General features: G+C 23.5%; 1 protein-coding gene across 1 annotated transcript in view; it reads right to left on the bottom strand.

Annotated features, from left to right (window-relative positions):
* Nucleotides 1-23,293, bottom strand: part of LOC111676769 (protein sickie) — a 227,399-nt gene that overhangs the window by 48,332 nt on the left and 155,774 nt on the right. The window contains exon 4 of the mRNA XM_046955861.1: nt 4,768-4,871. Coding sequence (XP_046811817.1) covers nt 4,768-4,871 — 104 coding nt within the window. The remainder of the gene's footprint in view (nt 1-4,767; nt 4,872-23,293) is intronic.

Raw genomic sequence — 23,293 nt, 5'->3', positions numbered from 1 at the left:
TCTGTTCTAGTTCTGTTCTAGTTCTGTTCTAGTTCTGTTCTAGTTATGTTCTAGTTCTGTTCTAGTTCTGTTCTAGTTCTGTTCTAGTTCTGTTCTAGTTCTGTTTTTCTCACCAAAGTTTTTTTTAATATTTCTTTAAATTGTTTTTCAATTTAAAAATATTTCATCTTGTATTCACTTTGTCATGTCGTCTACACTTTGTTATTTATTAATCTTGAAAATGTGGTTTTGTAGATGTGCGGCTTTGTAAAAATGAAGATAAAGTACTGATGCTGTTGTTTTTAATTAAAATTCATGACTTAAAAAAAGTGCGTTACATTTTTATTTTTCAACATATATTGGTTACCTTGACAAATAGTCATACAGAAACTCTCTTAGTAAAGTTGCCATCAGACGGACAGACAAATGTTTACACATTTTGACACGCACACAGAAGCAAAACGGAGTTGAAAGAAATACATATTTACAATGATGACAACAATAAACAAGAAGTCAACTAAATAAAACACCACAATAACCATGACTCCTACTTTTCAACTCCCTTTAGGCAGCCAGGATGTTGTGCTTAGTAGGAAAAATAAAAGTGTTAACCAAAAATGGTAGTAGCTGGAAATTAAACATTAAGTTAAAGGCAAATAAACGAAACCAATGTGTGTGGCATGTAACTCTCTTACCCTGTCTGGAGTTATTCTAGAATTCATTTACAAACTAAGGTAGTGTTGACTTGTAAAGCCTGACTGCTGCTGCTGCTGCAACAAGAGTTGCTTTGACTACAGCACACAGTAGCTATCGTTGTCGTCTACTAAGCTGAAGTGTGTGAGATGTAAAAGTGTTTCAGAAATTCTTTATTTAAACAACAACTCAAGTGTCATAAAGGTGTGGAGAGATGAAATGATTTAGTTGTGTGGACTTCTTAACTTTGTTGTGTTAAGCCAAAGCAACATCTTTTGTTTAAGCTATGTTAGGTTTGATAAAAATGTTTTTTTCTACAATTCTTAGTTTATTCAAATGTATGTTTTTTGTTTTGCTGGAAGTGCGGAAAAATAGCGAAATATAAAAAAAATATATTATGGCTAAAGTAATTTAAGCCAAAAGCACGGAAATGTGCAACTTTTGTTTTATTTTTGCAACAAGTTTTAGAAGAATAAAAAGAAAAGTTGCGTTTATATAGAAATGTTTGCTTTAGCAGGAGGGGGAGCTCATAAAACAAAAAAAAAAGAAAACAACAATAGCAATAGAAATATACTAATAACAGCAGCAACAAAAAGGTTAATGACTTTTTCTAGAACGTGATCACAAAAGTTTGTTGTCAACAACAATTTTGTTTGTTTATTGTTTAATGTGCTTAATAAATAAAATAATTGTTTAAAATATATAAAAACTTAACATTTTCTTTTGAAATATATTTAGTAAGACTTTGGCTTTATTTTGAAAAAAAAAATTTCAATATTATTTCAAATTTAAAAAAAATTTCCCAAAAAGGGAAATTTTTCAAAATGCAGTAATTTGGAAAATTTTTGTAAATTTGAATGCAATATAAAGAATTGTAAATAAAACGTATACTTTTGTCAAAAATTTCTTTTATTTGAGAAATTTTTAAGGATTTAAAAAAAAAATTTGGCATTTTTTATAAAATTTTTTTAATTCAATTAAAAAAGTTACTTAAAACTTATAAAAAAGTCTAAATTTTCTTAAAAAATATATTTATAAAGACAAAAGCTTTTCTTTGGCATAATTTTTTCAAAAATTTTCAAAATTTTAAAAATTTCCCAAAAAGGGAAATTTTTCAAAATGCAGTAATTTGGAAATTTTTTATAAAATTAAATGCAATATAAAGAACTATTATTAAAAAGTATTTTAAACTCAAAAATTTCTTTTATTTGAGAAATTTTTAAGAACTTTTTAAAAAAAATTTTGCATTTTTTATAAAATTTTTTAATTTTTATTAAAAAAGTTACTTAAAACTTACGAAAAATTCAAAAATTTTTTTTGAAATTTGTTTATGAAGGCAATAGCTAAAATTTGGCATATAAGTTTTAAAATTTTCCTCAAATTTTCAAAATTTCCCAAAAAGGGAAATTTTTTCAAAATGTAGTAATTTGTTAAATTTTTATAATTTTTAATAAAATATAAAGAATTATAACAAAAACACGCTTTATTTAGATAAATTTGTTTTATATATGAAATTTTTAGCAATTTTTTGAAAAAATTTTGCAATTTTTAAAGAATAATTTTAATTTATTAAAAAAAAATTGCTTAAAATTTAAAAAAACTTAAAATATTTCTTTAATTAATTATTTTCTAAGTTACTATCTATACTTGGGCATAAATTTCCCCTAATTAGCTTGAAATTTAAAAATTTCCCTAAAAAGGGAAATTTCTCAAAAATGGGTAATTTGCAAATTTTTTTTTAATTTTAATAAAATGTAAAATTTTTAAGTAAAATCATAGTTAAAACTTTAAAAATTCCTCAATTATTAGAATTTTTTGAGATTTTTTATAAAAATTTGTGATTTTTTTTTATTTTTTTGCACTTTTTAATTATTTTTTTTTTCGTTTGTTTTTATAACAAAAAAAGTTTTCTTAATTTATATTTCTTACAGTTTGTTTAATAACTTTTCTAACTGCTTAAGATAAAAATTACAACAAGAAAAATATGTAAAAAAATACAAACTTTTTAATTATCTACAAATAAAATCTTACTCCCTTCCCCCCTCCATGTACCTTTTAATTACTTATTACATACTGAAAAATGCAATTTAAAAGAAATAAAAAAACAAAAATGTCTTCCCTATTCCTGTTCTCTTTCCCTTTCCGCTTCCTGTTTGTTATAGTTATATCTTAATTTTCTTGTTATTTGCTGGCATGTCAGACGTCAGCTAACGAATGAAAATACAAGTTAAAGAAAATTAAATCCTTAACAAAACAAAAGTATAAGATTTCAAATGTTTTGTCTGCGATTTTTTTTCTTCTGCTCCAAATGTATATTTATTTCAAAATTACTTTTTTTCGAAAAAAAAGTCATAATAAAAGTAAATTTTGTCTACGAGCAAGAGAGCAAAGACATGCAACAACTGTTACTTATATTACTCAAGGATATTTATTTATCTTGTTTGCATCTGTTTGTATCTTAGTTGTTTCCTTGCTACTGGAAAGGGAAATTAAATACACTGCCAAATTGTAGATGTACATGTAGTTTGTTTTTTTTTTTTATTATTTGTTACAATTGTCATTGAAAAATTTATTTGGTAATTTAAAACACTTTTGAACACAACATCAAGTAGATGATTGAATTTTCTTTTATACTTTTTAATGAAATTTTATTTTTTATTTACTTATTTAGCTTGTTGTTGCAAAGATACCAGAGCAGCAGCTGAGACATAAGAAATTTTATATTTAAAGGAAAAATTTTTAATTGCATTAGTTTCAGCAATTTATAGCTTGACTTAATAAAAGAAATTTTAATTTAGAAAAGAACAATTTTGACACAAAAATGTCTCAGATATGTTTACTAAGGCAACTGGGTTTATTTTGATTCGTATTTTTTTTAATTACCTTCAAATTAAGAAAAAAATCACAAAAAAGAAAAATTTAAAAAGAAAATTAAATCAAAATATTTTATGTGGAAAACTTTGTACCAAAAAAGTTACTAAATGTGTTCAAACTAACAGGAAATGCTTTTAAAGGACTCAAAGATAAATTTCCTTTCATTTTCCCTTAAATTACCTTAAAATTTAAAAATTTCCCTAAAAAGGGAAATTTCTCAAAATTGGGTATTTTTCAAAATTTTTATATTTTTGCAAAGCAAATAAGAATTTACAATGAAAATTTAAATTTTTTACAAAATTACCACAATTTTTGGTAAAATATTACAAAAAATTGAAAATTACAAAAAAAAATTTAATCAAAATCTTTTATATGAAAAAATTTATACCAAAAAAGGTACTTAATGTGTTCAAGCTAGCAGGAAATGCTTTTAAAGGACTCACAGATAAATTTCCTTTCATTTTCCTTTAAATTACCTCAAAATTAAAAAATTTCCCTAAAAAGGGAAATTTCTCAAAATGGGGTAATTTTGAAAATTTTCATGGTTTTGTATAGAAAATAGGAACTTATAATGAGAACACATAATATTTATAAAATTACCCCATTTTGGTTTACATTTTTTATAAAAAAAATCAAAATTTTAATAATTTTTTTTTTATGAAACTCTTTTACAAGTCAAAAATAATACTCAAAAAGGTACTAAATGCAAAGAAATTAATTGAAATTGCTTTCAAAAGTCTTAAAGATAAATTTCCTTTCATTTTCCTTTAAAATACCTCAAAATTAAAAATTTCCCTAAAAGGGGAAATTTCTCAAAATGGGGTAATTTTGAAAATTTTTATATTTTTGCAAAGAAATGAAGACTTTGAAATGAAAACCCAAATTAATTTTAAAATTACTCCAATTTTAAGATATTTAACTCAGAATTTTTCAAAGCAAATAAGAATTTAAATTCAAATGATTTAAAAATTTCCCTCTCTATTCCCAACTTTATTAAAATCCCAGGTTTTTACTCAAAAAAACATTTAAGTTTTACTTTAAACTTAAATCTTATCGATCAACTATCATCATCATCATCATGATCACTTATTTGACTTATGATTAACCTAATAAAATGTTTTTCTTTATTAAAAACAGAATAATTTAAAAGCTGCTCCATAACTGTCAATTTAATATAAACATTCACCGCCATTAAAATAGAGAAGAAAAACAATCACCTACATGACTTGCGACTAAAAAGCTTAGTCACGCTTTTTAAGACCAAAACGCCAGGATGATCTTTTATTGTTGTGCTTGGTATAGACTTGTCCTCTAGCTGAAATTTTCTAGTAGGTGTTGAATAAATGATTATTTATACTTTAAATATGTAAAGCTTTTTTTCTCTTTCTGTATAGCAAACATAAATTATGTTTTTTTTAAAAAGGTTTCTTATGGAAACAAGTTTTTTTTCTTATTTTTGCAAATTTTCTTTGTGCAAAAATCTTTGAGACTTTATTTTCTATATAAAATATTTATGATATTTTAAGAAGTTTTTCGTTTGATATTCCATACATAATTTACATGTTATTGTAAGTTGTTTTTTTTTTTTTTCAATATTAGCTTACCTATACAAGTTATGGGTAACAACAAACATCATCGTTTAACAAAAAAAAAAAAAAAAACAAGTCAGAAAAGAAGTTTTCTACATATTAAGTTTTGCATAAAAAGTTTTGGTTATAAACAACAGTGGAAGCTAAAGATGAGAGATTTTACGTTTTACACTATAACGTCATCAAAGGCTTTTTCTATGAGCTTTAAATAAACTTTTATACTTTATATTCTTAGAAAAGCATTACTTAAATCTTTAAAGAAACCCTTTTAGAAGCTTTTTGAAGAATTCTATAAAAAGCCTAAATAGAATAGAATAGATAACTTTATAGAAAGCCTTTCTAGCTTTGTCAAAGCTCTTTAGAAAAACTTGGTATTAAAGCATTTTAGAAGAACTTTATGGAAAGAAAGCTCTTAAGAAGAACTCTGTAAAAAGCTTCTTTGAAGAGCTTTATAGAAAACTGTTGAGGAGAGTTTCAAGCTTTAAAAAAAAAGATCGCAAGAGAAGCTTTAAAGAATGCTCGTTACTAAAACTTTAAAGGAAACTTGTTATTAAATGGGCTTTATAGACAAAATTTTAGAAAAATCTTTTAATTAAGCTTAACATAAGAAAGATTAAAGCTCTCTATAGATGTTCTAAAAAAAATTAAAATGATTAAAGAAAACTTTTTGTAAAGCTCTTAAGATGAAATCTTTAAAAAGAAAGTTTTTTTTAAACTTTTATAAAAAAAAGCTTTTTTATAAAAACGGTTTTAAAGTTTTTTTATGAAAACTTTTATAAAAACATTTATAAAGAAATCTTTTAATAAAGCTTTTATAATAATTTTTATAAAAGCTTTTAAAATACCTTTTCATAAAATCTTAAAAAAAGCTTTTTATAGCGTCTTTAAATAAACAACTTTTAAAAGAACTTGTTCTAAGAGATTTTAAGATAAAAATAAAGCTTTTTATAAAAGCTGTTACAAAGAAACTTTTTATAAAAGCTTTGTATAACATTTTTAACTAAAGCTGTTTATAAAAGCTTAAAAAAGCTTTTTATTAAAACTCTAATGAAAGTGTTTTTACTTTAAAGAAAGCTTTTTATAAAAGACTTTAAAAAAGCTTTTTAAATTTTGAAAATTGTTATAAAGAAAGCTTTTTATAAAAACTTTTATAAAGAAAGCTTTTTATAATAGTTTTTTTTATAACATTTTTAAATAAAAAAAAATTAAAGAATATTTTTTAACTTTAAAGAAAGCTTTAAAAAAAGACTTAAAAAAAGCTTTTTATTTATACTTAAAGAAAGCTTTTTATAAAAACTTTAAGGAATGTTCTTTAAAAGGGTTTCCTTAAAAAGCTTTTAAAAAGTTTAGAGAAAGCTTTCATTTAGAACTTTAGGAAAGGCTTTTCATCAAAATCTTTTTATAAAAACTTTAAGGAAAGCTCTTCGTACTTGCTTTAAATAATGTTTGTTAAATGAGCATTAAAGAAAGTTCAAAATGAGTTTTAATGAAAATGCTTTCAAAAAGTTTTTAAAATGCTTTCTATAGAAACTTAAGGAAAAAACTTTAAATAAAACAATTGTTAATTAACTTCTTTTCAATGTCAAATAAAAGTCCTTTTGCTAAAGTCTGTTTTACGCAGTTTTCACTGTTCTTTTGCTTTAATGTCCCGTTTAATATTCCCTCCAGATGAAGTTGTTATTTCATTTTTTTTCTGTTTATCATGTCACAGACATGTTGTTTATTTCATATTTTCTGCACATTTTCAATATTTACCAAGAATAAACCAACTGAAATTGTGAATATTTAAATTTGTAATGCGACACGTTTTGCACGGAGCAAAAAGTAATGGAAGTTAAAGAAATTTTATAAACATTTAGAAAATATATAAGAAAAAAATATCCTTTTGGAATAGAAGGAGCAGCAGCAGCATCAGCATCAGCCATAAACAAAAGTATTGTTTGATAGTTTTTTTTTTTTTTTTTTTTTGCACAAATATTGTGAAAATGTGAACTAAATTGTAAGCTTTGAGTATGACATCTTTAGACAATTGTTGTAAAGAAATATTTGTTTCTTTTTTTTTATATATAGATTTGCACAATAAATAATTTGCTAGGTTTTGACATAAAGTCACGATCTTTGTTCGAATGTTTGTATGTCTGCCTGTCTTTGCAAGACATTTATAAGAAGTCCGTTTGAATAAGTTGCAGAAATAGAATAAAGATGATGAAAAGTGAAACGTTGGAAAGAATAGCTTTATTAAATTGTTTGCTAGAGTTTTTTTTTTCTTTCAGTCCTCCAATGATTGCTCAGTAGGAGTAGATTATAATAAATAAAATGAAGTTGAAATTGTTGTTTCAACAATGACAAAGTTTATTTAATAGAAACTTATGAAATACAAGTTACAAAATCAGTTACAAAAGGAATGGATTTAAAAAGGATTTTGCAATCAAAATTAAAAAGAAAAAAACGTTAAAAAGTACTTTTTTTACTACTATTTTAAAAATTGCTAATTTGTTATAAAAACTTAATTTATAACTATAAGAAAAGTTTTAGTGCCCAAGAAAAACTAATTTTTGAACTAAAAACTATATTTTAAGAAAAGTAGTAGAAATACTACTTTTTTAAAACTTTCATTAATATACTTTCTCAATACAGCAAATTGTATATTTAAACGAAATTAACATATTTTAGAGAAAATTTCATAATTTCTTAATAGTAGTAGAAATACTACTATTTGAAAATTTTAAATTAACAAATTTTTTTTTGTAAAAACTAATGAAATTAACAAACAAATGAAATTGAAAACAATATTTTTGTGCAGCAAATTTTAATTTAAAAAAAAAGTAGTAGAAATACTACTTTTTTAAAAATGCAAAATAATTCAAATTTTATTAACTCAAAGTGTTAATTTTTAGTAAATTTCTATTTTTAAGCAAAAATTTCATAAGTTTCAAATAGTAGTAGAAATACTACTATTTTATAAAAAGGAAAAAATTAGGTTTTTAGTTAAATCTATTGAAATTTATGAGTTTTCTTATACTTTAAACAAGAAAACCCTTATTTTTTGCTTTAAATCTCAATTTTTAAAATAGTAGTAGAAATACTACTTTTTTAATAACTCTAAAAATTTGAAATTTTAATAGCTCAAATTATTTATTTTAAGTTAATTTCCAGATTTCACCCAAAATTTCATAATTTTTAAATAGTAGTTGAAATACTACTATTTTAAAACGAGGAAAAATTTAGGTTTTTAGTTAAAACTATTGAAATTTATGAGTTTCCTAATACTTTGAACAAGAAAACCATAATTTTTTGTTTCAAATGTAAATTTTGAAAATAGTAGTAGAAATACTACTTTTTTAAAAACTCTAAAAATTTTGATTTTTAATAGCTCAAATGGTTTATTTTAAATTAATTTCCATATTTTAGCCAAAAATTCACAATTTTTAAATAGTAGTAGAAATACTACTATTCGAAAATGAGGAAAAACTTAGGTTTTTAGTTAAAACTATTGAAATTTATGAGTTTCCTAATACTTTGAACAAGAAAACAATAATTTTTTGCTTTAAATCTTAATTTTTTAAAATAGTAGTAGAAATACTACTTTTTTAAAAAATCTAAAAATTTTAATTTTTTATAGCTGAAATTCGTTATTTTAAGCTAATTTCCACATTTCAGCCAAAATTTCATAATTTTTAAATAGTAGTAGAAATACTACTATTTAAAAATGAACAAAAAGTGTAATTTTTAATAAAAATAATACATTTTATGTGTTTTTAAGTTTAGTAAATACCAAAACTATAATTTTTTTCATGGAAATCTCAATTTTAAAAATAGTAGTAGAAAATACTACTTTTTTAAAAACTATCAAAAATTTTAATTTAAAAGTAGTAAATTATTGATTTAAACTAAATTTCATTTCATTTATGAAAATTTTTTGTTATTAGCAAAATAGTAGTAGAAATAGTACTTTTTTAATATTTTGTGTATTTCTTAAATTGTAACATGTTCCTTATTTCCCGTTAAATAGGAATTGTTATAAAAACTTTTTATTTTTAGCTTTTTCTAAAGCCATCTATGTACTTTTGTAAAGCTATGTATGCAAACAATAAGTGTCTTGTATCCTTTTTAAAATAACAACAACAACATACATTTTCTACTTATGTTTGTTTACATTTACAACAAGTATTATATAGAACCACAAACAAACATTAGAGAAAGACAGAGGAGTTTTCTCTAGATTTTAAAAATATACAAAATAATACTCTTCATATACATTTATAGAAAAGTCACTTCAAAATAACAACAACAGCAACAACAACAACAACAAACAACCCATTAGAATCTTTCAACACTTTTTGCAAAAACAAAAAGCAACTCTAGCACTTACACACGTTCAAATTCAACAAACAAACAACATTGTAAATATACTATTAGTGTGTAAAACATACAGGTGTTCATATGTTTTTATTTTCTCATAAGCTAAAAAAAGGACTCTATATATGTATTGGTGTGTCAACAGTAACAACAACAACTAACACTACTCAGCTAAAGATAAACTTTACACATACTGTAGAAGTATTTATAAATCTTCTCCATAACCTCTACTCTACTCTACCCCAACCACCTCCGCAGCAAAAAGCATGAATATTTATAATGATGCTCTTAGAACAACAGCAGCAACAGCAACAACAACTACAGCAGCAGCAGCCTTAGAAGTGATAAAAGCAAGTTTAGAAAAAAAAGTACTTTTTTTACTCCAACTCCTGTGTTATGTTTGGAATCTTTTTATTTTCTATTTAAATGGTATTTATTTAACATTTCATTTTCATTAGAGTTTGAGAAAAAAAAGGAAAACAAAACAAAACCAACAACAGAAAAAAATGTTCTAAATACAAGTATCGCTGATGTTATTCTAAAGTGAAGACAAGATTAATTACTAAGCAATCATCATGGTAATAGAGTGCAGAGTGGAAAGATAAAAAAATAGAGAAAAAAAGTACTATTTTTGAATGAATGATTAATGTTTTCATAAATATTGATAATTTTTTTTACAAAATAAAAGAAAACATTTTTTTTTATTTCAAGACAAAAGATACTTAAACAAGAATTTTATAACATTTTTAGAAAGTGTTTTAAAAAAAAAGTAGTATTTTTACTACTATTTTAGAAAATAATTTTAAAGCTAAAATTTTATATAATCCTAAACAATAAGAATAAATTAAAGTGTTTTTGAGATAAAAAAAACAATTTTTGAAAAAAGTACTAAAAATACTACTATTTTAAAATGTAGTAAATAGTAAGATTTTTATTAAAATTAAGGAATTTTGTGTAAATCCCAGTACTTAGAACAAGAAAAAAATAATTTTTATCTTAAAATCTCAAATTTTGAAAATAGTAGTAGAAATACTACTTTTTAAAAAACTTGTAAATTTTCTAATTTTATTAGTTAAAATTGTTTATTTATAACTAAAAAACAAATTTTTGAAAAAAAAATCATGATTTCTAAATAGTAGTAGAAATACTACTCTTTTAAAAAGAACTAAACTGTAAATTTTCAGCAAAAACTAAAACTAAACTCAAATTCTTTAAAAACACGAAAATAATAATTTTTTTCTTAAAAACTCAATTTTAAAAATAGTAGTAGAATATACTACTTTTTTTAAAAAGTCCTAAAACATCAAATTTAAATAGCTTGAATCGTTTATTTCAACCTAATTAACATATTTTAAGAAAAATTTCTTAATTTCTAAATAGTAGTAGAAATACTACTTTTTTATAAAGAAGTTAAAAGTAACGTTTTACTTCAAATTTATCAAATTAGTGCAGTTATCTTTATTTTAAATTCAAACATAACAAAATTTTCCTAAAAATTTAGATTTTTTAAAAGAGTAGTAGAAATACTACTTTTTTAAAAAAGTCCTAAAACATCAAATTTAAATAGATTGAACTGCTTATTTAAAGCTAATTAACATATTTTAAGAAAAATTTCTTAACTTATAAATAGTAGTAGAAATACTACTCTTTTTTTAATCAAGGAAAAAGTAACTTTTTACTTTAAATTTATTAAATAAGTGTAATTATCTTTATTTTAAATACAAAAATAACAACATTTTCCTTCAAATTTAGATTTTTTTTAAAAAAAGTAGTAGAAATACTACTTTTTTAAAAAGTCCTTAAATATAAAATTTAAATAGCTGAAACATTTATTTAAGCCGACATGAGCATATTTCAACAAAAATTTCTTAATTTCTAAATAGTAGTAGAAATACTACTCTTTTTTAATCAAGGAAAAAGTAAGTTTTTACTTTAAATTTATTAAATAAGTATAATTATCTTTATTTTTAATACAAAAATAATAAAATTTTCCTTCAAATTTAGATTTTTACAAAAAAGTAGTAGAAATACTACTTTTTTAAAAAAGTCCCAAAATATAAAATTTAAATAGCTTGAATCGTTTATTTAAGCTGACATGAACATATTTCAACAAAAATTTCTTAATTTCTAAAAAGGAGTAGAAATACTACTTTTTTTATAAAGTAGTAAAAAAGTCATTTTTTAGGAAAATTAATTATATTTAAGCAATTTCCGGTACTTTAAATAGAAAATAATATTTTTTTTTCTTAAAATATCCATTTAAAAAATAGTAGTAGAAATACTACTTTTTTTAAAACACCAAAAATTTATAATTTTTATAGCTTAAATTGTTTACTTAAACTATTTAACCATATTTTAGGACATTTTTCTTAATTTGTAAATAGTAGTAGAAATACTACTTTTTTATAATGATGTTAAAAAGTAACTATTAATCACAAATTACTCATATATAGGTGTTTTAAAACATGAAATCTCAATTTTAAAAGTAGTAGTAGAAAAACTACTTTTGTACAAACAACTGTCATAATAATTTTGAAAAACTAGAGAAAACTCATAAATTTTTCAATTATCACACAAATAAACAAATAAATCTGTGGTTGAGCTCTAAAATTCAACCCTGAAATCAAATAGTGTTAAACAAACCTACATGATACGCATGCATTAATTCCTTAATGGATGACATTTCTAAAATACATAAAATATGAATTATGTAGAATTTTCCATGGTTACCCAAACATCTCTCTTTCTATGACTCTTTATCTTTAAATTTGAAACAGATGAAATAGAAATTTCGAGATATTTTTTACCACCTTTAATCATTGAAAATAATCTACACTTTGATCTTTTCAAATACATATTACAGAAAAATTTCTCTTGATGGTGGTTGTTTAACATTTACTTGAGATTGTATTTACTAAGAGGGTTGTTTTAGAATTTGTTATAATTTTTTACAAAAAAATATTAACGATGCATAACACATTATGGAAAATAATTTTTTAAAATCAAAACATGTACCAGCATTTAAATCGGTATTAATTCAATTATTAAATAAAACTAATCTTAAAAACAAATCATGATTAAAACATCTAAGATACGATAATTAAGTAGTTTTAAAGTTGTCAAGTTACAAACAAACGTTATAAATCTAATTGAGACAAATGACGTTTTCATTTAAGAACAATGTCAATCAATAAATTGCATATAAAATAAAAGCATTAGTGCCAAAGTTATATGAACTATTTGTGTTATATAAATTTGAAATTTTTAAAGTTCTTTTTGAAAAAAGTAGTATTTCTACTACTATTTTTAAAAATGATATTTGTACAGAAATGTTGTACTTTTTGTGTTTAATAGCTGTCGTTATAATTAAATTTCATTTATTTTCGGTAAAAATTTACATTTAGCAAAATTTCAAAATAGTAGTATTTTTACTACTATTTTAAAATGTTGAAATTTTTGCTAAAATATGTTAATTAGGTTGAAATAAACAATTTGAAACTAAAAAATTTTATTTTTGTATAGTTTTTGAAAAAGTAGTATTTCTACTACTATTTTCAAAAATGTGATTTAAAGTAAAAATTGTATTTTTCTTTACAGACTTTAAAAAATATGAATTGCATTTATTTTATGTAAAAATTTCAAGTTTTATGACTTTTAAAAAAGTAGTATTTCTACTACTATTTCGAAATATAGAAATTTTTGCTAAAAATAGATTATTAAGTTGAAATAAAGAATTTGAATCTTTAAAATTTCAATTTTGTGAAGTTTTTGAAAAAGTAGTATTTCTACTACTATTTTCAAAAATGTGCTTAAAAGAAAAAAATTTTATTTTTCTTGTTTGAATTGCATTTGTTTTATGGAAAATTTTCCAGTTTTATTCCTTTTAAAAGAGTAGTATTTTTACTACTATTTTAAATTGAAGAAATTTTTGTTAAAATTTGGTAAAAAGGTTAAAATAAACAATTTGAAACTATAAAATTTAAATTTTGTGGAGTTTTTGAAAAAGTAGTATATCTACTACTATTTTCAAAAATGTGATTTAAAGAAAAAAATTGTATTTTTCTTGATTAAAGTCTTTAAAAAATATGAATTGCATTTGTTTTATAGAAAATTTTTAAGTTTTTACTCCTTTTAAAAGAGTAGTATTTCTACTACTATTTAAAAATCAGGAAATTTTCGCTAAAATATGTCAATAAGGTTTCAATAAATAATTTGATACTTTTAATTTTTTACTTTTGTGAAGTTTTTGAAATAGTAGTATTTCTACTACTATTTACAAAAATTGGAAATTGTGAAGAAATTTTATATTTTTCGTGTTTAAATTCATAAGAAATACAGAAATTTAATTTGTTTATGGAAAAATTTAAATTTTTATATATTTTCAAAAAGTAGTATATCTACTACTATTTTAAAATTCCAAAAAAGTTGCTAAAATATGTTAATAAGGTTTAAATAAACATTTTAAGCCTTTTAAAAGTTACTTTTTTATGTTTTTTAAAAAAGTAGTATTTCTACTACTATTTTTAAAATTTTGATTTTCATAAAAATTTTGTAATTTTTGTGTTTTTAATCTTGCAAAACATCTGAACTTCATTTGTTTTAAGTAAAACTAAACATTTTTGTTAATTTTCAAATAGTAGTATTTCTACTACTATTTTAAAAGTTGAGATTTGAGAAAAAATTTTGTATTTTTCGAGTTTAAATTCTTTAGATAAACATTTTAAGCCTTTTAAAAGTTACTTTTTTATGTTTTTGAAAAAGTAGTATATCTACTACTATTTTTAAATTTGTGATTTTCATAGAAATTTTGTATTTTTCGTGTTTTTAATCTTGCAAAACATCTGAACTTCATTTGTTTTAAGTAAAACTAAATATTTTGGTTAATTTTTAAATAGTAGTATTTCTACTACTATTTTAAAAGTTGTGATTTGAGAAAAAATTAGTATTTTTCGTGTTTAAATTCTTTAGGTAAACATTTTAAGCCTTTTAAAAGTTACTTTTTTATGTTTTTGAAAAAGTAGTATTTCTACTACAATTTTTAAAATTTTGATTTTCATAAAAATTTTGTAATTTTCGTGTTTTTAATCTTGCAAAAGATCTAAATTTCATTTGTTTTAAGTAAAACTAATAATTTTTGTTAATTTTCAAATAGTAGTATTTCTACTACTATTTTAAAATGTTGAAATTTTTGCAAAAATTAGATTTTTAGTTTGAAATAAACCATGTGAGCTTTCTTATTGTTAAATTTTTGAAGTTTAAAAAAAGTAGTATTTCTACTACTATTTTTAAAAATTGAGATTTAATTAAAAAATTTCCTTCTTTTGTATGAAGAAATTCATAAATTTTATAGTTTTTTTATGAAAAGTGATTTTTTCTTATTTTTGGCTTTTTGCCCAAAAACATCATCCAGTAAATAGTTTTCTTTAGAGTTTTTCCTTCCAGAAAATCAACATATTACTTTCCCTTGTTTCTAAACCACAAAGAAAAGTTGCACACATGTTGCACATTTATCAGCATTTCATCAGGCATTACTATGACGCTTTCGAAATGTAAAAAGTTCATTAAGAAAAATTTTAAAAAAACAACAATAACACATTAGCTGAGAATAAATTTTCTAGTTTCATTGTCAGTGTCGATTTACCACTACTAATGTGAGGGCATTTAGTTTAATAAGTTTTAAGAAAAATTCTTATACATGACACTAATGGGGAACATTTTTGTCTCAATTTATGAACTTGACATTTAAATACTTTTTTTTTCTAGGGGAGTTTTTTAATGATAAAGGAAAAGGGGGAAAATGTTTATATTTTTTGGAATAATTTATTTAATTTGTTTAAAAGTTTAAAATAATACTTTATCTTATTTAGGTTTAGAATAGTTTTTTTTTCTTCATTACCTTCGTACATCTGGTGAATTGGGTAGACTGCGACATTTTCGACTGCTTTTGCTGCCATGCGATGAGGACGAGTTGCCCATTTTTGATTGATTTTGAAATTTTGTTTTCTTTTTTTAATTTTAATTCAAATCATAATTTCTGTTAATTTTTAACTTCTTGTACTTTATTTAAAACATTTTTTTTAAATATATTTTTTAAAGCATACTTTTAGGTAGCACTTTAATTTAAAGAAAAGTTTTTTTTATTAAAACATAAAATTTTTTCCAAAAATTTTTTAATTTCTCAAAAAATTCTTTATTTTTACTTGTTATACAAACAGTTGTGGCAAATTTTATTTAATTTCTTACTTTCTTAGTGCCTAATTTTAGGCTTAAAATATCATACATATCCTTGCCTATCTTAGGGCTTTATAAAATTTTATTTTTTTTTTAACTTTTTGTTAAAAATTTCCTTATTAACATCAAAGTGTTTAATTTTACTCACTTATTTGTTTTTGAATATAACGCTGCCTATATTAAGGCTTTAATTGCCTAAATTTACTCTGCCTACTTTAAGGCTTTAATTATTGATTAACATATGTTTTCATAAGTTTTATTTCATTTGTTTTTGCCATTTTCTTTTGTCTATTCTCTATTTGTCTGTCGGTCTGCTTTCTTATTTTTCTAGTAATCTTTTAATTGCTACATTTCCCTTCACCACCCCCTCCCTTACTTCATTCTCTTGCCATGCTTTCTAAAGCCTTATTGCTGTTTAATTAGTTTGATTTTCCATTTTCTTTTTCCATTACTAGAAAATCTAAACAATTTTCATTACTTTTACATTGAGTTTTATTTACACAACTGCATTTGCTTTTCACAAAACAAAGATTTTTTCATTTGTTTTGTCCTTAAGCCTAAAATGCTACAACACAAATGGGCAGGAATTGTTTGGCAAATAATCTTAGGTATTTAAGGAGTTTTTTTCCAACTTTCTTTAACATTATTGTTGTACTTATTGTGTAAGCTTTATTGCTACTACATAAGATTTGTTTTGCCAACAGGATTGCAGGGGGTTAGTGTTTACTTAAGGCTGTATTTATAATGCAATTAGTTGAAAAGCATATTTTAAGGGGCAAATTTTTACTTAAGAGACTAAAATGGTTTTTAGGCGAAGTATAATGTAGAGAATTGTTTAAAAGGGAGACTGAAGATAGAAGAAATACTAGACTATAGCTCCAACTTTAGACTAGACTATTGTCCGATTAAGTATCTAAGAAAAAAGTGCAAATATAGTGCAAAATATGCAAAAAAATCGTTTAAAACGTTTTCTCTTAATAAATTATGTTAAAGCATTCGAAAATATTTAATAAAACTTTAAAATTTATATATTTAGTCAATAGACTGAGTATCATAGCTTTCATTAGCTACCAAATACTAGGGCAAGTTTCTAAGAAAATTTTGCACATTTGGGGCAAAATGTCGAAAAGTGCAAAAAAATCCTTTAAAACGATTTCTCTTAAAAAATCACATAAAACCTTCAAACAGATTATAGAAAATATAAATTTATATATTGATTCGATAGCTTATGATCTTAGCTTTCATTTGCTACCAAATACTAGGGCAAGTTTCTAAGAAAACTATGCACGTTTGGGGCAAAATGTAGAAAAAAAGTACAACATATAAAGTTTTTTTTAAATTTTTTTTTTTAAATTCTTAAGTTAATAACTTGCAATTTTATCAAGGATTGCACATATATAGCTTATATTCATAGCTTTCATTTGATATCAAATACTAGTTCATGTTTCTAAGTAAATATTGAAAATTAAGGGCAAAATATGGAAAAATTTACAGTTTTTGATGTGTTTGATATGAAAACTTTTGATAATGAATAAAAATTTCATAGTGATTTTAAAGCTTTAGTTAAAAGCTTGTATTTGACAGCAAATTCTATGGCAAGCTCCTAAGAAAGTTATGCGCTTTTGGGGCAAAATGTAAAAAAAAATGCAAAATTTTTGCGGGTTATTTTCCCTTTAGAAGATTCAAGAATTTTGTTAGCTGATCGGTAGCTGTTGTGTATAACTTTCTTTTTATATCTTATACTAGAGCCAGTTTTTAAGAAAAAAGTGCAAATAAGGGGCAATTCGTGAAATTAAGGGCAACATTTTTATTGTTTTTTTTTTTACATCTTAAGATTTGATTATATATTTTGGTTAATTACAAGTTTAGTATTAGGTTCTCTACTTTATTGGTTTTTTAAAAATTCTATTGCCTATTTTTAGGCATATCGAAATACTAAAATTTATTGCCTACTTTAGGGCGTTAATTTTTTTAATTTTTTATGAATTTTTCTTTAAATTGTCTCTGTTTGTTTTTCATTATTGTTGGTCTTGGGTAAACAAATTTGTATTTATTGCAACAATAAGTTTTCTTAGTTAGTTAGTTAGTTAGTTTGAAAGGAGGATGTATACACATCAAATCCGAAGAAATACACCTAGGCCTCTATCGGGCCTGTTGTGCGCTCCTTAACCAGTGCCACGGGTGGGAATCGAACCCACCACCTCCGGTCTACCAGACTAGAACACTAACCACTAACCTACCGGAGTTTTCTTACTATAAAAAGTTGCATTCTAAAGATTTATGACTGAATAAAGAAACAATAAGCCAAAACAACAAAAGCTATAATATTTATTCTTAAACATTACAATTTTATGGTGAAAAATAAGAACAACAAAAAATCCAATACATTGCCAATAAAATGTTAATATTTTTGCTCAAAAACTTCTTACTCTATCTTCTTATTTTTGCTTACAATTTCAATGCTGTTAAACTTCCGTTTGTCCAAATAAGGTAATTTGTCCTAAAGACCAGAGCTGTAGAAACCAAACAAACAACCAAAGTTAAAGTCACTTTATATGTCAAAGTTAATCAGCAATTTGTCAATATATTTGACAGGTTTGATGGTGTTTTTTTTGCACATATTTGGCAATAACTTAAAAGTGCACTCACGCACTCAATAGGGATTCCAAAGTAAGTAACGGTAAGAAAAGTTTTAAGTTTGAGAAAAAAAAACGTACAGCTAAGCATATAAATGTCAATAACTTTTTAAAGCAAAAAATGTAAAAATAAACCTTAAGAAAAATATTAACTGACAACGAAAACAGAGGAGTCAGACAGACGGACAGACAGACAGACAGACAGCGAATCAATTTTGATGATTAAAATGGGTGCAGCTTCAGAAAGGAATGTATCTTGCGGGAAAAAAACTTGTTCCCATAATAAATTTTCCAACTAAAACACACGCAAAATATTTTGCACAAAATTGCAAAAAAACACAAGATTTACAAACAACAACAAAAATTTCTACAAACCACAACATTTTGATTTAAGATTATTCCCTTTATAGTAATTTATCAAACAAAAATTGAAATTCTACCCTTAAAATAACCATCATCCATCCACAAAATCACCAAAAGGGCAGAGAACGCAACTACAACTCATTAATTTTTACGACAAATTGATTAACCATCAATTGTATATGTATAGTAGACTTTTAGGTTGTGTTAACGCATAAAATGTAAAGTATACCTTTTGGCTTTGTAGCTAGCAGATGCATATAGTTAATGTTTTAGACATTTAGCAGCCTATAACATAGCATTTAGAAATCTTAAGGCTGTGTATAAAAAAGAAAGAGAGATAGAGAGATAGGGGGAGCTTTAAACAAACACAAGTTACAACACGTGCCTTAAAACGTGTGCTAAAACTTGAGATTAACACAATATAAAAAATTGTAAGGTAATCATTTTACACAAAATAAAATGAAAAATACTTCAAAAACAAAGATTTATTGATTTTCTTGGAGGTGGAAAAAACACATAAATTATAAAACTGAGGGAAAAAACATGATTGTTTTATAAAAATTTTGCATTTTTTGTACATTTTCCTCCTAAAATTGCTTAAACTTTTCTTACAAATTTATCTTAGGTTTTTAATACTGAAGAAAAGCCAAAGATTCTTATTTCTTTATTAAAAATGCCCTTTTTTAAAAGTTCAAAATTTTGCCCCTTATTACACATATTGCCCTACAAACACCCAGGCTTTTGGCAGCAAATTCAAGTTTTTATTTCAAGCTTTAGATTCAACACAAAATTTTTCATAAATTTTAACATTTTTGAAATAAAACAAACCAAAATATTTACAAAAAATAGCAAAAAAAAAATGTTGCACTTTTTTTAATTTTGCCCCATATTTCCTTAGAAACTATGTTTATAAGTTAATACTCTGTTATAACATTATTATTAATTTTTTGCAGTTTTTAAAGATTTTAACTCGAAAATTAAAAAAAATAAATGAAAGAAAAAATTTTGCACTTTTTTTGCATTTTGTCCTAAATTTTTATAATTTTATAAGAAATCTGCTGTAATAGTAGGTAGTAAATAAAAGCTATTATTAGCAGCTATAGTTTAAATATGTATGATTTTTAATGATTTTAAGTCGAAAATTAAAAAAAAGGATGAAAACATTTTGCACTTTTTTTACATTTTGCCCTAATTGTTTATAATTTCATAAAAACTTGCTTTAGTGTTTGGTAGCAAATGAATGCTATAACTGGCAGCTAAAGTTTAAATATATGTGATTTAATAAACTACAAAGTTTTGAAATGGTTTTTAAACATTTCAACTCGAAATATTTAAAAAAAATAAAAGAAAAAAATTTTACACTTTTTTTTACATTTTGCCCTAAATGTTTATAATTTCATAAAAAACTTGGTAGCAAATGAAAGCTATAATTAGCAGCTATAGTTAAAATATGTGTGTTTTTAATAAAATACAAATTTTTTTAAAGTTTTAGAAAAATCGATTTTAAATGAATTTCCTTTAAATTTTGCACTTTTTTGCAAATATGTAGCAAATTTGCATTTTTCTTCATAGCGATTAGCTTTCTTATTTGGTAGCTATAGATTTGATACGATTTTAGTATGAAACCTTTAACTATTTCAAAAGCTATGACTGGAAAATGCAAACATTTTTAATACAACTAATATTGCACTTTTTTTATTTTTTGTCGCATATTTGCATTATTTTCTTAAGAAGTTGTCACAAATTTTTATATAAAAGCTTATATTACTAGCTAACGATCCTTTATAAAAGCTTTTTCAATTTCTTAATTAATATAAAAGTTATAACTCGATAATGTAAAACAAAAAAGGAAAAATTTTGCACTTTTTTATGTTGCCTCAAATTTGCCTTATTTTCTTAAAAACTTTCTTAAGCGTTTGATACCAAATGAAAGCTGAAAATATTAGCTATATATTAGATATTATATCATTACAGTATTTATGCTAAAAGCTTTTTAAATTTTATGTTTAAAGAAAGCTAATATTGAAAAAATAAATTTTTGCACTATTCTTTAATATTTTGCCTTAAATTTGCCTTATTTTCTTAGAAACTTGTTGTAAATTTTATTTTAAAATTAAAGCTAATATTATTTGCTATATGTAGGCTGTAAAAGCTTTTTTAAGTTTTTAACAAATTTTAAAGTTATAACACGATAAATTCAAAAATCGAATTTTTAAAAAATTTGCCCTTTTCTACATTTTGCTTTTTAATTGCCTTATTGTTTTGGAAACTTGTGACAAATTTTGGTATGAAATTAAAGCTTATATTACTAGCTATAGATGGGATATAAAAGCTTTTTCAATTCTTTAACTAATTTTAAAGTTATAACACGTTAAAGTAAAGACTAGTTTTAAAAATTTTGCACTTTTTTACATTTTGCTTTATAATGGCCTTATTGTTTTAGAAACTTGTGGTCTATTTTACTACGAAATTAATGCTAATATTACTAGCTATAGATGTGATATAAAAGCTTTTTCAATTCTTTAACTAATTTTAAAGTTTTAACACGTTGCAATAAAAAAGCTAATTTTAAAAATTTTGCACTTTTTTGCTTTATATTTGCCTTATTGTCTTAGAAACTTGTTATAAATTTTATCATGAAATTAAAGCCTATATTACTAGCTATAGATAGGCTATTAAAGCTTTTTCATTTCTTTATTAAATTTAAAAGTTATAACACGATAAATTGAAAAAAATAATTTTAAAAATTTTGCACTTTTTCTTTATTTTGCTTTATATTTGCCTTATGGTCTTAGAAACTTGTGACAAAATTCAGTATGAAATTGAAGCTTATATTACTAGCTAAAGATAGGTTATAAAAGCTTCTTCAATTCTTTAGCAAATTTAAAAGCTAAAACACGATAAAGTGACAAAACTAATTTAAAAATTTTGCACTTTTTCTACTTTTTGCTTTATAATTGCCTTATTTTCTTAGAAAATTGTGGTGCATTTTGGTATGAAATTAAAGCTTATATTGCTAGCTATTAATTGATTTTAAAAGCTGTTTTAATTCTTTGACTTAATTAAAAGTTATAACTCGATGAAGTTTAAAAAAAAAGTAAAAAACAATTTTGCACTTTTTTTCTATTGTGCCCTATAAGTGCCATATATTGTTCAACAAACTTTTATTTATTGCTAAAATAGCTCAAGGTAGTTTAGTATTATGCTATTTTTAAGTTTATCTTTTTCAATTGTTTTGCAAAAAACAATTTTTCTCAGATTTAAAATTTCACACTGCATAATTAGTTGCTTATGATTACTCACACTTACTACGGCTTACAGCAAAGGCATGTTTGTGACCAAAATGAAACAACTTAAGTAATCATGTATTTAAAATTCTTAAAATGCAAAAAAAAATGTTGCATGTTGGCATGCAATCATATTATAGCTAGTAAGACAGACGGACGGACAGACGGACTTTTTTTGTAAAGAAATATTTTATTTAAATTTTATTTGTTTTTTACAAAAAACAACTGAAAATCTTAAGCAAAATGTTAAAGTTTTGAAAAGAAAAATTTTGTAAAAAAAAATATACATTGAATTTTAATAACAAAACTAACTGACAGTTAGTTTTAAAACTATGCCTGTTGCTGCTGCTGCTGCTGTTGTTGCCAGCCTGGCAGTCAGTCAGTCAGCTTGTAGCAATTGTATTTTTCTTTTAGCAACAATGACAAGCTCATGTCAAGCGTCATCTTGACGCCTGTAATTGTTGTTACACATTTATTTCCATACTCACTTGCAGCAAATTTGCTTTTACTGCTTGCTTACTTGCTTGCTGCCCTGTATGCTTTGCTATAGTTCTGGTTGCAAGTTTTTTTTTTCTTGTTCTTTTTGATTTGTAAAATTCATTATTATGCACCATAGTATCAAAAACAGATAAATTGTCTTGTGATTTCTAGTCTAAGCAAAAAGGAATATATATGACAAATATACAGTATTAGACAAAAGTTAAACTACAGTATATGAAAATTTTGCAGCTAAAAGGAAATCATAGGAGAATGTGTTAGAAAAATTTGTTAGAATGTTTTGTTCTATTTTGTTTTTGTGTTTTAAGTGTTGCTTTACTTTTTTACGATACTGTTTAATGTTAATGAGTTTGTGTACGTGTTTTTTTCATTTTATTAGAATTTTAGAGCTTTACAACATAAATTTGTCACAATTTATGGTGATAGCAGGGAAAAAAATGCAAAATTTCTATTACAACAACATGGAAAATTTTCTAGATTTTTTTGTCTGCTTTACAGTTCAATTTAGTTTTATGACTTTAATAAATTCCCAATAAATGTTTAACTTAACAAACATTACTAAATGTAGGAGGTCTAAGTAATAACATAACATTAGAAAATTTTTAAAAAAAAAATTCTATTATCTAGCAAACAATTAGATTTCCTGTTGTAAGTTATTCAAGCTTAAACTTTATAAAGTGCTATTTTTTACAACAACACCAACAACAACATCATTTAGTAAAACAACACCATGGTTTATTAAACAAGCATTAGGTGAAAAATAGCAGCAGTAGCAAAACTACTA

This window comes from Lucilia cuprina, chromosome 2 (assembly GCF_022045245.1).
Source record: "Lucilia cuprina isolate Lc7/37 chromosome 2, ASM2204524v1, whole genome shotgun sequence".
NCBI classification, from domain to species: domain Eukaryota; kingdom Metazoa; phylum Arthropoda; class Insecta; order Diptera; family Calliphoridae; genus Lucilia; species Lucilia cuprina.
This window is presented reverse-complemented; position numbering and strand designations above follow the sequence as displayed.